At 37.1% G+C, this 13,581-nt stretch overlaps 1 protein-coding gene across 4 annotated transcripts in view; it reads right to left on the bottom strand.

Moving 5' to 3' along the window:
- The window catches only part of LOC311083442 (segment polarity protein dishevelled homolog DVL-2-like), a 250,049-nt gene that overhangs the window by 151,164 nt on the left and 85,304 nt on the right, over positions 1-13,581 (bottom strand). For all 4 annotated transcript variants that reach the window (XR_014606297.1, XM_084114966.1, XM_084114965.1 and 1 more), the window contains exons 5-11: positions 6,917-7,046; positions 6,451-6,541; positions 6,102-6,171; positions 5,812-5,951; positions 5,652-5,728; positions 5,482-5,549; positions 5,231-5,356 (exon numbers count right to left, since the gene is read on the bottom strand). Coding sequence is in view for 3 of the 4 variants with exons in the window: in XM_084114966.1 (XP_083971092.1) it covers positions 5,231-5,356; positions 5,482-5,549; positions 5,652-5,728; positions 5,812-5,951; positions 6,102-6,171; positions 6,451-6,541; positions 6,917-7,046 (702 nt within the window). In the remaining variant the exon portion in view is untranslated. The remainder of the gene's footprint in view (positions 1-5,230; positions 5,357-5,481; positions 5,550-5,651; positions 5,729-5,811; positions 5,952-6,101; positions 6,172-6,450; positions 6,542-6,916; positions 7,047-13,581) is intronic.

A 13,581-nucleotide genomic window follows, 5' to 3' on the forward strand; every position in this document is an offset into this window, starting at 1 on the left:
AACCCTCACCACGAAACATAACAAACTGTTCCAGCCAATAACCGACAAGAAGGATTTGGGGTGTGGTTTGGAGGGTTAGTGCGTGGATGAGGAGGAGGGAGGGAGGAGCTAGCCTCTGTTTTGTTTGACAATACTTTAAACGTCAACAAGAAGTGACGTCACCCAACATCATTTAGAGCACCTTTAAGGTGGTTTAGATTGTGCCTATCAGACTGTTTCCATTTTGTCTATTTAAATGGGGAAAAATCTAAGATAATGTCAGTTAATTATGGAGTGCGGCAAGGATCTGTGTTAGGCCCTCTGCTATTTTCAATATATATGCTGCCACATGGTTATATTATAAGAAAAAATGGAATTAGTATCCTCTATTATGCCGATGATACTCAGTTATATATTTCATCACGACCAGATGAAATCTCTAAATGATCTAAGTTGACAGAGTGTACAGTATTAAAGATATAAAATATTTGATGACCTGTAATTTTCTTCTATTAAATTCAGCTAAGACTGAGTTTAACTGTCTCATTGGACCAAAATCATGTACACAGAATCTCTAAGAATACAATTTGCATTTAGAAGGATGTACTGTTACTTCATCCTTCACGACCTGGGAGTATGGCGGAAAATCAATGACAAAATTAACGGAGCGCACAACTGATGCTGGCGCGCGCAGTAAATGACATTCGCGAGAGGATAACAGATCTACACACGAGGAAACGGGAACTTGCGAGCTCATTCAAACCGCGTGCATGATCATTCCCCACGCTCTCGCACTTGATCTCCTCTCGCCTGCTGCTTTTGCTCGCTCGAACACTTTTATTTTTGGGAGTCGAGGGGTGGGACTTACTGTTTTAATAACCTCAAATGTCATTGGTTACAATGTCATTGGACGCCTGTCCTTGACTTCAGACATGAGACATCACTTAATTTGTTTTATTTATTTATATTAATGTGTAATGTGATTTAATGCATTGTTAATATAGAATAGATTCTTACCAGATACTTTATTAACAGCAAGTCTTACTAGTGATTGCATTGTGTTGTTAAGAGATATTTACAGACTGTAATGACGCATTTCCATGGTTATTAGCATTGTAAATCTACCAAAATTCGTATAAATTTTTACGTAATATAAATGGTTCATTATATTTTCTATTAAACGTAAAAGGGGTTCTGGCTTCTCAAGTTAAGATACAGTACACAGCATTAATTGTAGCTTACAAATGCCTTTTCAGAATTTGCTACAGAATACAGAGGAACAAAATTAAACCCAGCAAATTATTAAACCCAGCTTAAACCCAGCAAAGTAGATATTACAACATTATATAGTGATCTTAATCATCTAACTTTTTGTAAGCGAATAACCTAATAAGAGAAAGTATGAGGCAAGTACAGTACACAGCATGAATGATTACACCCCATCTGAACATAAAATATCAAAAAATAAAAAAATAAAAAAATGCATTCATGCTGCCAAAACCCCTTTTACATTTAATAGAAAATATAATGAACCACTCAAAATTGACATAATAGTAATACATAGGATGATAATGAAAAGCTTACACAAAAAATCTTGCTTATTGATATAAACAAGTAATTTATCTTTCATCCAAAGTCCTTGTTATATATACAACTATTTAATGGACACTTTTTACATTTCTGAGGTTCTCAGATCCAATATAATTTTGGTTGGGTAAACGTTAATAGTGGTGAATGGGAGTATAGTGGTAATGTAGTGGTGAACTACAGCAAATTTGACTTTGCATTCCCATTTTTCTTCAATTTCTTTTAGATATTTTAATGCCAATAACACAAATAATCATATTTGTCATAAATCATAATCATAAATCATAGTGTTATAAATATAAAATGTAAAAATGTATAAGAATTTTGGTAGATTTACAATGCTAATAACCATGGGAATGCATCATTACAGTCAGTAAATATCTCTAAACAACACAACGCAATCACTAGAATGACTTTCTGTTAATAAAGTATCTGGTAAGAATCTATTCTATATTACCAATGCATTAAATCACATTACACATTAATATAAATAAATAAAACAAATATCATGTCTGAAGTCAAGTGAATTACGGGTCATTGGACAGGCGTCCAATCACAACTGACTTCCGGAAAATGGGAAGTAACCAATGACATTTGAGGTTATTAAAACAGTAAGTCCCGCCCCTCGACTGCTAAAAATAAAAGTGTTCGAGCGAGCAAAAGCAGCAGGCGAGAGACAGCAACTTGTCTTTCGAAAATCATATTTCATATGTTACAAAAACAGACTCCTGAACATGCTATCTGTTTCTGATGCAGAAAAGCTAGTTCATGCATTCATGACCTCTAGACAAGATTACTGTAATGCATTACTAGCTGGTTGTCCTTCATCCTCAATAAACAAGCTACAATTAATACAAAATGCAGCTGCAAGAGTTCTTACCAGGTCAAGAAAATATGATCAAATAACACCAATTTTATCATCTCTACACTGGTTACTTGTTAAGTTACGTATCAATTACAAAGTATTGCTACTGACCTATAAGGCCCTAAATGGCTTAGCTCCTGTGTATTTAACTGATCTTCTATCGCCTTACAATCCATCAGGCTCTTTAAGTTAAAAAAAACTCTGGGCTTCTGGTAGTACCTAGGATATCTAAATCCACTAAAGGTGGGAGAGCGTTTTCACATTTGGCTCCTAAACTCTGGATTAGGGCTCAGATTCGATCTCCCAGTTTAAATGTAGATTAAAGACGCATCACTTTAGCCTACCATTCATTTAATGCATCTCATAACCTTATAATCCAGTTATATCAGATCAAATGCTCATGATTATCCTTGCTTAATGTTATGAACAGCAGCTACGCTAATTATATTCTATTTGCTTCTGTGTTTTATCTCGGGATGCCCATCCTGAGGTAACTAGAGAGTATGTCAGCTCCAGTTTGGATCCAGCCTATTATGAAGACTTCAGATGCCCCAACACCAGTGAAGAGACGGCGGCAACTCCCGCAAAGACTTCAGATGACGCTAACTCTAAATCAACATGCACCAATGCTACAATTTTGTCATAATCATTTGTTAACAAACAAGTATTCTTTACTTCAATGAGCTCATTGTTTCTGCCTTAAATTATTACATTATTTAAATTAATAAATTTTTAGCTAACTGTGATTTGTATACAGTGAGGAAAATAAGTATTTGAACACCCTGCTATTTTGCAAGTTCTCCCACTTAGAAATCATGGAGGGGTCTGAAATTGTCATCGTAGGTGCATGTCCACTGTGAGAGACATAATCTAAAAAAACAAATCCAGAAATCACAATGTATGATTTTTTAACTATTTATTTGTATGATACAGCTGCAAATAAGTATTTGAACACCTGTCTATCAGCTAGAATTCTGACCCTCAAAGACCTGTTAGTCTGCCTTTAAATTGTCCACCTCCACTCCATTTATTATCCTAAATTAGATGCACCTGTTTGAGGTTGTTAGCTGCATAAAGACACCTGTCCACCCCATACAATCAGTAAGAATCCAACTACTAACATGGCCAAGACCAAAGAGCTGTCCAAAGACACTAGAGACAAAATTGTACTCCTCCACAAGGCTGGAAAGGGCTACGGGGAAATTGCCAAGCAGCTTGGTGAAAAAAGGTCCACTGTTGGAGCAATCATTAGAAAATGGAAGAAGCTAAACATGACTGTCAATCTCCCTCGGACTGGGGCTCCATGCAAGATCTCACCTCGTGGGGTCTCAATGATCCTAAGAAAGGTGAGAAATCAGCCCAGAACTACACGGGAGGAGCTGGTCAATGACCTGAAAAGAGCTGGGACCACCGTTTCCAAGGTTACTGTTGGTAATACACTAAGACGTCATGGTTTGAAATCATGCATGGCACGGAAGGTTCCCCTGCTTAAACCAGCACATGTCAAGGCCCGTCTTAAGTTTGCCAATGACCATTTGGATGATCCAGAGGAGTCATGGGAGAAAGTCATGTGGTCAGATGAGACCAAAATAGAACTTTTTGGTCATAATTCCACTAAACGTGTTTGGAGGAGGAAGAATGATGAGTACCATCCCAAGAACACCATCCCTACTGTGAAGCATGGGGGTGGTAGCATCATGCTTTGGGGGTGTTTTTCTGCACATGGGACAGGGCGACTGCACTGTATTAAGGAGAGGATGACCGGGGCCATGTATTGCGAGATTTTGGGGAACAACCTCCTTCCCTCAGTTAGAGCATTGAAGATGGGTCGAGGCTGGGTCTTCCAACATGACAATGACCCGAAGCACACAGCCAGGATAACCAAGGAGTGGCTCTGTAAGAAGCATATCAAGGTTCTGGCGTGGCCTAGCCAGTCTCCAGACCTAAACCCAATAGAGAATCTTTGGAGGGAGCTCAAACTCCGTGTTTCTCAGCGACAGCCCAGAAACCTGACTGATCTAGAGAAGATCTGTGTGGAGGAGTGGGCCAAAATCCCTCCTGCAGTGTGTGCAAACCTGGTGAAAAACTACAGGAAACGTTTGACCTCTGTAATTGCAAACAAAGGCTACTGTACCAAATATTAACATTGATTTTCTCAGGTGTTCAAATACTTATTTGCAGCTGTATCATACAAATAAATAGTTAAAAAATCATACATTGTGATTTCTGGATTTTTTTTTTTAGATTATGTCTCTCACAGTGGACATGCACCTACGATGACAATTTCAGACCCCTCCATGATTTCTAAGTGGGAGAACTTGCAAAATAGCAGGGTGTTCAAATACTTATTTTCCTCACTGTATGTGCTTTACAATCATATCAGGGGATCTCTCCTCAACCACCACCAGTGTTGCACTTGGATGTATAGCTTTTAATTGAAAACTACAATAGCTAACACAGCTAACAACTGAATCAACACTGAACTGACTTTAGCTGAACAACAGCCGAAATGCATCACTTTCCTGTTATCACTGTAAAGCTGCTTTGAAACAATCTATTGTATAAAGCGCTATATAAATAAAGGTGACTTGACTAGTGCATGTAAACACAAACACCGCTTTTGTGTCTTAAACAGCTCTTTCACAATAAGGGGTGTTTATTTGGGTATTATTTTATTGTGTGTTTGTAAACGCAGTCAACGACTTTCATAGGTCAAAGAAAGAAGTGGTTGATGTAATGGATATTAAAGATAAGGATTTAGAGAAAAAGTGAGAAAGAGAGTGAAAGACAAGGGATTACTATCAGTCTCTGTAACAGATGAGCTGGAAGTGATGGTGCTGGGAGGGTAAGGAGGGTATGCTCCACCACTCATGGCCACAGAGTGAGTTACCCACACAGCAGGGTCAATGGGTCGGATCGGCTCATCTAAAAATAACAGAAGTAAAGTTTAGTTCAAGAAAGAAGTTTAGATCTCTCAATCATCAATCAAGTTTAGATCTCTCAACCTCTTTACATCTCAATCAATACTTTTATAATTCAGAGTTACTCACTGCGGGGCAGTGTGAAGTATCCCTGAGGTGAAGGGTCCCAGCACTTAGCCACAGTCAGGATGATGGGTCTGCAGCCAAACACACATAAACAAACTCAATGCAATGTTTAAACGTGATGTTATACCACAAAACATTTAGGACATAACTCAAGAGACGTTTGTAAGACGCACCCAGGTTTGTGTACAATGTCTCTTAGCACCTTCACAGCATCATCATTACTCATGTTCTCAAAGTTTATATCATTCACCTGCAGATGGAAAGAGACTTTATAATGAACATCAAAATGACAAACATCAGAATGAACAGATAAATGGAGAGAAAGTGCAGCACCTGCAGCAACATGTCTCCAGGCTCTATTCGCCCATCCGCCGCCACAGCTCCTCCCTTCATAATGGAGCCGATGTAGATGCCTCCATCTCCCCTCTCATTACTCTGACCAACAATACTGATGCCCAAGAAATTATATTTATCTTGTAGAGACAGAGCGAGAAAATTACATAAAATCCATGCTAGATACAGCTAGTCTATGTATATTTTATTACATTATGAAAAGTTTTAGATAAAAACTAAGACGCATAATTATTTTTGAAATACCAAACATTGTTACACATTGAACTCACCCATGTTGAGAGTAACAGTGATGATGTTGAGTGACATTGTGGAGTCAGTCACACTGCTGAATGATGATGCCTAAAATAACACCATAAATAAAATCAATTTGAGGCAGCAAATGACAATATAATGTAATGATATTACATTCTTGAATATACAAGTAACCTGAATTGGCACTATGACAGTTAAGTAACAGAGTGCATACATTTTCTGTTTATTATATTTATATACTGACAAATACAACTGAGAACCTCTGAGAAGGTTTGTCAATAAAAAAAGAAATTAAAAAAAGAAAACACTGTTAATATTTCACAAAACAGTAAACAGTGAAGATTTTAAGAGTTGATGCTGCTTTACCCGTTCTAGTCTCGGTGGCCGCTGTTTCCTACGCCTGCGGTGTCTCTTTAACAATCTGGAGGCTGTACTCTGTTCTGTAGAACTACTAAACCTGCATAGAAAATTGAACAAGACATTAAAACATGTAAAAGATGAAAACCAAACAAATAAAAAACTAGTTATATGTTCCACACCATTCATTTATAAAATCATGCCAATATCATGTAGTTGGCAGACATTATTATATCCTTTGAAGAAGATAGAGACTGTGCACAAACCTAAATATCAAATCCAATTCAACATTTACGAGCATAAACTCTAACTGTTAATGTTTTCAAACTAACACAAATCCTAAAATAAATTTGTAAGAGATCACTTTTTAGGTGTCTTTTTCAGGCCTGACAGAAAGCTGCTGTCAATATCTGAATTCTAAATCCTCTTGAAAACAGATCGTAGGTATTACTTTTTCCAGTTACACAATGTGTACCTGCTCATGGTGTCATCCTCATCTGAGTCACAGAAGCTGGTGGTGTCCAGTTCACTGCTCATCATGGTGGAGGAGCTTTCATAGCCGGCCATGTGCCGTTCTAACCGTGTTTGACCATTCACACGAGACCCTGGAGAATCAATAAAGCAACCAGGTAATTTCTAAAACAACAATCTGGTTATATCTAGATTTATTAGCACATTTATATTGCAACCCAGTGTCATCAGAACTCATTCACTGCATTTCCTTGGCATTATGTAAATGAATAATGAATTCATTATGAATGAAATAAATGTACACATTTACAGTGGGTATAAAAAACTATACACATTCCCAGTTACTGAAACCAAAAAAATGAATGTAAAAAATAATTGCATTAGTGTGCACACCCAGGGCATTGTGCACACCAGGGTGGCGAATGCACTCTTGCTCATTGCCTTGAACGATTGCTCCTGTCTGCCTTGCTGCTGGTCAGTGTCTGTAAGCTCTGTATAGCCTTCTGTTTTGAATCTCTATTTAATATCATTCCTTGTTGTTCTTATTTGCTAAATTTAACTAGCTCATCAACATATATTAGATATGGTCTAATATTGCCTATCACATTAATCTGACATCGCTAGCTTTTATCTAAATCGTTATCACTAGCACAACACGCTAGTATCTCGCTAGCCTGTTAACCTGCCATCCGTGCTTGCCGTGTTTTCTCTTGCGTGTGCCCGCACCTTTTATAAATCAAACAACTGTGGTGAGTAGGATCAGTCAACAAACATGGTGAGTAATGTCTTCTCCTATTATTACCTTATTGTCACTTGCACTTCATGTTACATGTATAGTATAGCATTCTCTGTCAGCAATGAAGGATTTACATGTGATAAATGCAGGGAGACAGTCAGGCTGATGGAGAAGATTTCAGAACTAGAGACACGCATCCAAACTTTAATTAAGGTTAATTGTGAGTGCAAAACTAGAGTTTTTTTTGCATTTCATGGAAAGAGAGCACGATTGCCTACAGAGAGGCCTTAAAAGCTGCTAGATCTGTTTATTTTTCAACCCTATTAGAAGAAAATAAACGAAACCCTAGATATTTATGTGAAACTGGCTAAATTAACGAAAAATAAATCTTCAACCCCAGACGTTTCCAAGCAGCGCAGCAGTAATGTCTTTATGAACTTCTTTATTAACAAATTATAACTATGCAACCGTCTACTACAGTCTTCGTCGTCGGTTAGGAACCTGGGTGTGCTCTTTGATACCAATCTTTCATTTGTAAGTCACGTGTCTAGTATCTGTAAAACCGCATTTTTCCATCTTAAAAATATATCTAAATTACGTCATATGCTCTCATTGACAAATGCGGAACAATTAGTTCATGCGTTCATGAGATCAAGGCTAGATTATTGTAATGCTCTAATGGGTGGTTGCCCTGCACACTAAATAAAAAAAACTACAGCTGGTCCACAACGCAGCAGCTAGAGTTCTCACCAGAACCAGGAAGTATGACCATATTATCCCCGTTCTGTCAACACTGCATTGGCTCCCTATTAAAAATTGTATACATTTTAAAATATTGCTCATTACTTACAAAGCACTAAATGGTTTAGCTCTGCAGTACTTGAGTGAGCTCTTAACGCATTATAGTCCTTCACGTCTATTGCAATCTCAAAATTCCGGCCAGTTGATAATACCTAGAACAGGGCTATTCAATTGGCGGCCCGCGGGCCGACGGCACCAAACCTCCCTCCTCCTCTTTTCCTGGCGGTGCGGCTAATTCAGTTTGATACTCGCTCCAATTGACCTGAGAAACGTTTTACATGCGAATATTTCAGGAGTTATTATATGTGTCCCGAATTTATGTCGACTGAACCAGCGATACCAATCATTCGTGAATGAATCATTCTTTTGGTTCGATTCTAAACGTGCTTGCATAACGGTCTAAAACTATTCGGATTCATTCGGACTGCTCCGTCACCTGAATCATCTGAAGCGGTTTCTCGTTCAGTACAGTATAACAACAAATAGCGCTGTTTTCAGTTGTTTCACTAGTTGTTTCAACACGGCCCAGCACGGAGTTGCGTTTACTCCCGGTCCCGGACACTATATTAACCCCCTGAGGTCGGCGGTATCGCCGGCGATACCAGCTCGCTTTTTTTTTATCAGTGTAAAAGAAACTCATAAATACTCTGTTGACTTTGATTTTTCATAGGAGTTTCGTACATCAATCGATTCTGTTAAATGTGTATTATTTTTGTGTATACTCACAATAAAAACAAAGTGTGGTGCTTTTCGCCAAATAAAGAAAAATAAACACAAAGCGAGTTCTGCCTTCTCTCTGTCAGTGTAGTCCATTCTGAAACGCGTTCGAAAATGAACTGTAACTCAGCGAATACTTCTCACACAGACACGTGAGATAAGTCTTTATGGAGCTTGAAATCTCTTCTTTTAAATGAAGTAATTTATATAAAAAACAAATGTTTTCAACTCATGTAATCCGTTTGAAAGCAAGGAGAGATACCGTTTTTCCTTCTGCCTCATTATCTCTATAATAAGCTGCGGCCGCCCCGCCCCCGGCGCTATTCACATGGTAAATAGTTTAGGTGATCTAGTATGCATCGCATATGCCCCCCGATCAATGCCATAAAAACACAGTTTCTTCATCAGACTTACTGATAGTTCATCGCGTTTTGAGTATGGCACGCTTCTCCGGTAAAGACGCCCTTCAGATGATTCTGGACAGCGAGGAAGAATGCACCTTTTCCTCAGAGGAAGATTGTAACTCAGACGACGAACGGCAGCATTTTGAAGAGCGAATTCCGCCGAGGACACAATTTCAGAGTAAGTTTTACTTAAAAGTCTTTTGTCTTTTATTTTTCGTGTTCGCATTTATGAGGAAAAAACAATATTACGTGACAGTTCTCCATTATGGACGCGAGCGCTCTGAAAGCAGCACTAAAAGACTTTCAAACTTTCACAGAGACCTCAAAACAGAAAGTACAAATCCTTTCTTTAAAACGAATTTCGTTTTGTATTAATTGTATCTTAATTTTAATAATTTTTTCATTAACAAATTTCCTGGATTTAATACATAAAAAGTAAATATAGGCTAGCAATCACAACATAAGGTGCTTGAACTGGAGATCATCATTAACCAGACCGTAGCCTACTCACCTCACATGTCTAAAAAATGTGAAATATATTTACAGAAAGCTGGTTCTAAACAAAACCATCCAAAACAAAAAACTATGTAGCCTAATAAATGTGCATTTCTCCAGTGCGTTCACTAGCCTACTGCGAAGATCGCGAGTCAATAGCCTATCGTCAACTTCATCTTTGCCAGAAGTTAATAAACATTTAAAATGTCTTATTGCAATATTTTACATATTCATAATCATTACTTTTGGTGGATCTTTGAGGCAGCTTTTTAGGTTTATGGCGTTTTGGAAAAGAGCTCTTCATGTACAAACACCGTTTCACCAAGGCACAGCGGCCCTTCAGCGCATCAGGTGTGAACTACTAAATATGCATGATCGTTTACGCCCCATCCGCATATTGGCTTTCCAAACTAGAAGTGTTTCACAAAACTTAAATCAATGTATCGTTTTATGTGAATGATTAGGCAGGATGATTTTCACATCATTTTGAAGAAAAAACTCTAGGCGACGACATCCATTAGTCAAAAGTCTTATTGACACATATTTACTATGTGTTTTGTGGCCTTATTTCAGAAACTTTAGTTTTTTAGAAACTTTAAATGAAAACATGTACATACACGTGGCTCACATATTATGGTAGCCCTGTTTGTGCTATATAGAGTGAATTTACACCTTTGCCATTAATATGTTTATAAGCAACTGAAAAAAGCACAAATGTCAGGGCATGTCAGAACATCTCAAGGGCCCCAAAAACGTGCCCGCGCGTTTTGCTCGTTTTTTTTTTTTAGCAATGAAAATAAACACTAAATGCTCTGTTAATTTTGATCTTTCATTTTCGTGTAATACATCAATCGATCCTGTTCAGTTTCTATTTTTTTTCTGTATACTCACAATAAAAATAAAGTGTTTTGCTTTTTGACAAATAAAGAAAAATTAACATGATGCGATTTCTGCCTTCTCTCTGTCAGTAAACTCCCATTTGAAACGCGTTCGAAAATGATCTATAACTCCGCGAAAATTCAGTCAAACAGGCAAACAGACCCACGGGCATAAAGCTTGAGATCGCATCTTTTAAATGAAGTAATTTATATAAAAAACAAATATTCTCAGCTTCTGTAATCCGTATAAAAAGAGAGCGACTCCTGTCGAGCTCATTACGACCTAATTCACAGTAATGTGACCACTCCCCGGAGAGCGCGTGCTATTCAAACGCAAATTCTGAGAACTATTTCATAGCTGTGAAACGCCCACATCAGCTGTAAACAAAGCGCGTCGCGACTCCTCGCGAGTGAGACATTATAGCCTACCTTATGGAGAAAATATTCCTCAGAACAGTGCTGATGAGGAGCAATATCTCCTGAAATGAGGAGCAGATTCCGCTGAGGAGTGAGGTAGGCTGTTTTCTTTTCTCACGTGTGGAATAACGTTATGGAATAACGTTAGTGTAGGCCTATGTAAACCGCAAAAAGATGAATCGCATTTCTATAATATTACTCGCCTTTCTGTGAGATGAATGAAGGGGACATATTTGTAAAGACTGTTTAGCCTAAATATGAATCGCGCGTCTGTGTGTGAAAGAATAAACTGCTTTGCTATAGCCTACTGAGATGAGTAAAAATCGACTGGAATATGTTGAAATAAAATGTATTTGTATAAGCAACGTATTAAACTGCAAAAAAAATACTATTTTTGTCAAAAATAAATTCATAGACTAAGATGTTAGATGTTCCAATGTTGGCTATATTCAAACTAATGAATACATATGATAATATGTAGGCCTATAATCTTTTTTTTTTTTTTTTTTTTTACAAAGAAAGAGTACACTTGAAATATTGTTGAAATTGTAATTATTGTTGTAATTGTAACATTTTTAATAAAATAGCAAAACATATTTACAAGAGAGATGTAAGCGAAATCTTAAATGGTCAATATAAGTCTTCTTCTAAATACATCTTTTGTCCTTGCATTGTGGCTCAGTCAGTTTCACACCTGAGTGAATGGCTAATTATGCAGAGTGGGTGGGACATTCATAATCTAAGGTGTAAACTACTCCTCCCCCTCGCATATTGGCTTTCCAAGCAAAACCTGTTTTACACCATTTAAATCAATGTATTTTTTTTTTGTGAATGATAAAGCAAGACTATTTTTACATCATTTTGAAGCTAGAACTCAAAGGGACAACATCCATTAGTCAAAAGTCTTGTGGACACATATTTAATATGTGTTTTGTGGTCTTAATTCAGCAACTTTCATTTTAATTTTTTCCAATAACCACGCATAAACATTATTCTCTTAAAAATACAAACATCTACATACACGTTGCTCGCATATTATGGTAGCCCTGTTTGTGCTATATAGAGTGAATTTACACCTTTGCCATTAACATGTTTATAAATAACTGAAAAAAGCACAAATGTCAAGGCATGTCAGAACATCTCAAGGACCCCAAAAACAGCTTGGTCCCCAGAGGGTTAAACAGCGTTGCGACAACCAGTGCGAAGCGTTTCAGTTCGACAGAAACCTCTCTGTTACAAACCACAAATCACTCGATGATTTAATTAGTATTAAATCGGATGAAACAGCCTCAACATTCCCAACAAGACTGATGAGGAAATCAGGAGAAACATTGTGGCATGAACGAAATTAGAAGACTTTAAATCCCCTAATCACCCTTACAAACATTTACCATGAATTTACTGTAGTAATTTACCATGGTTGGGCAGAAATGTGCAATATTTTTATTGAATACTATGTAGTAATAAATAATAAATATATATACTATAATATTATATAGTATAATAGTAAATATAGTGATTTATATTGCATTAGTTTTATTAGGTGGGTAGAGGAATATATAATTAATGCTTGTTATGAAATTATGTCAGTTTCTTTGTAAAGGTGCATATAGTTTTTAACTTGTGTTTAGGCATTTTTTATACATTGGGAGTGAGTAGCCTGTGGTTAACAATTCTCACTGTCAGAATATTTTCATTTAAGCATAACAATTATAAATAAAATAATTATTATTTCTCACCAACTGCTATAAGTTTGTATAAATAATTTATTTGTTCCAAGGAAAATAGTTGTACACAGCTGTAAATTATCAAGTTTTTATTTATTATGGTTTTATATATTTGCATAGGCTACTGTTGGGTACCACATTTCCAAGTAAATACCACACTTTTTTAGGGTTACTTTAACTTATTTATTGAAACTGTTATGTTTCAATAAATAAGATAAACCCCCAAACCAACCCACCGGCCCACCTCAACTTTTCGATTTGATAATGCGGCCGTCGAATGAAACTAATTGAATAGCCCTGACCTAGAATATCAAAATGGACTGCTGGTGGTAGATCCTTTTCTTATTTAGCAACAAAACTTTGGAACAGTCTTCCTAACATTGTCTGGGAAGCAGACACACTCTGTCAGTTCAAATCTAGACTAAAAACACATCTCTTTGACCTAGCATACACATAACAAATTATAGACTTTAGGGCTGACTTCTAATAGTCGA

Source organism: Abramis brama (assembly GCF_963993115.1).
Source record: "Abramis brama genome assembly, chromosome: 5".
In the NCBI taxonomy this organism is placed as follows: Eukaryota; Metazoa; Chordata; class Actinopteri; order Cypriniformes; family Leuciscidae; genus Abramis; species Abramis brama.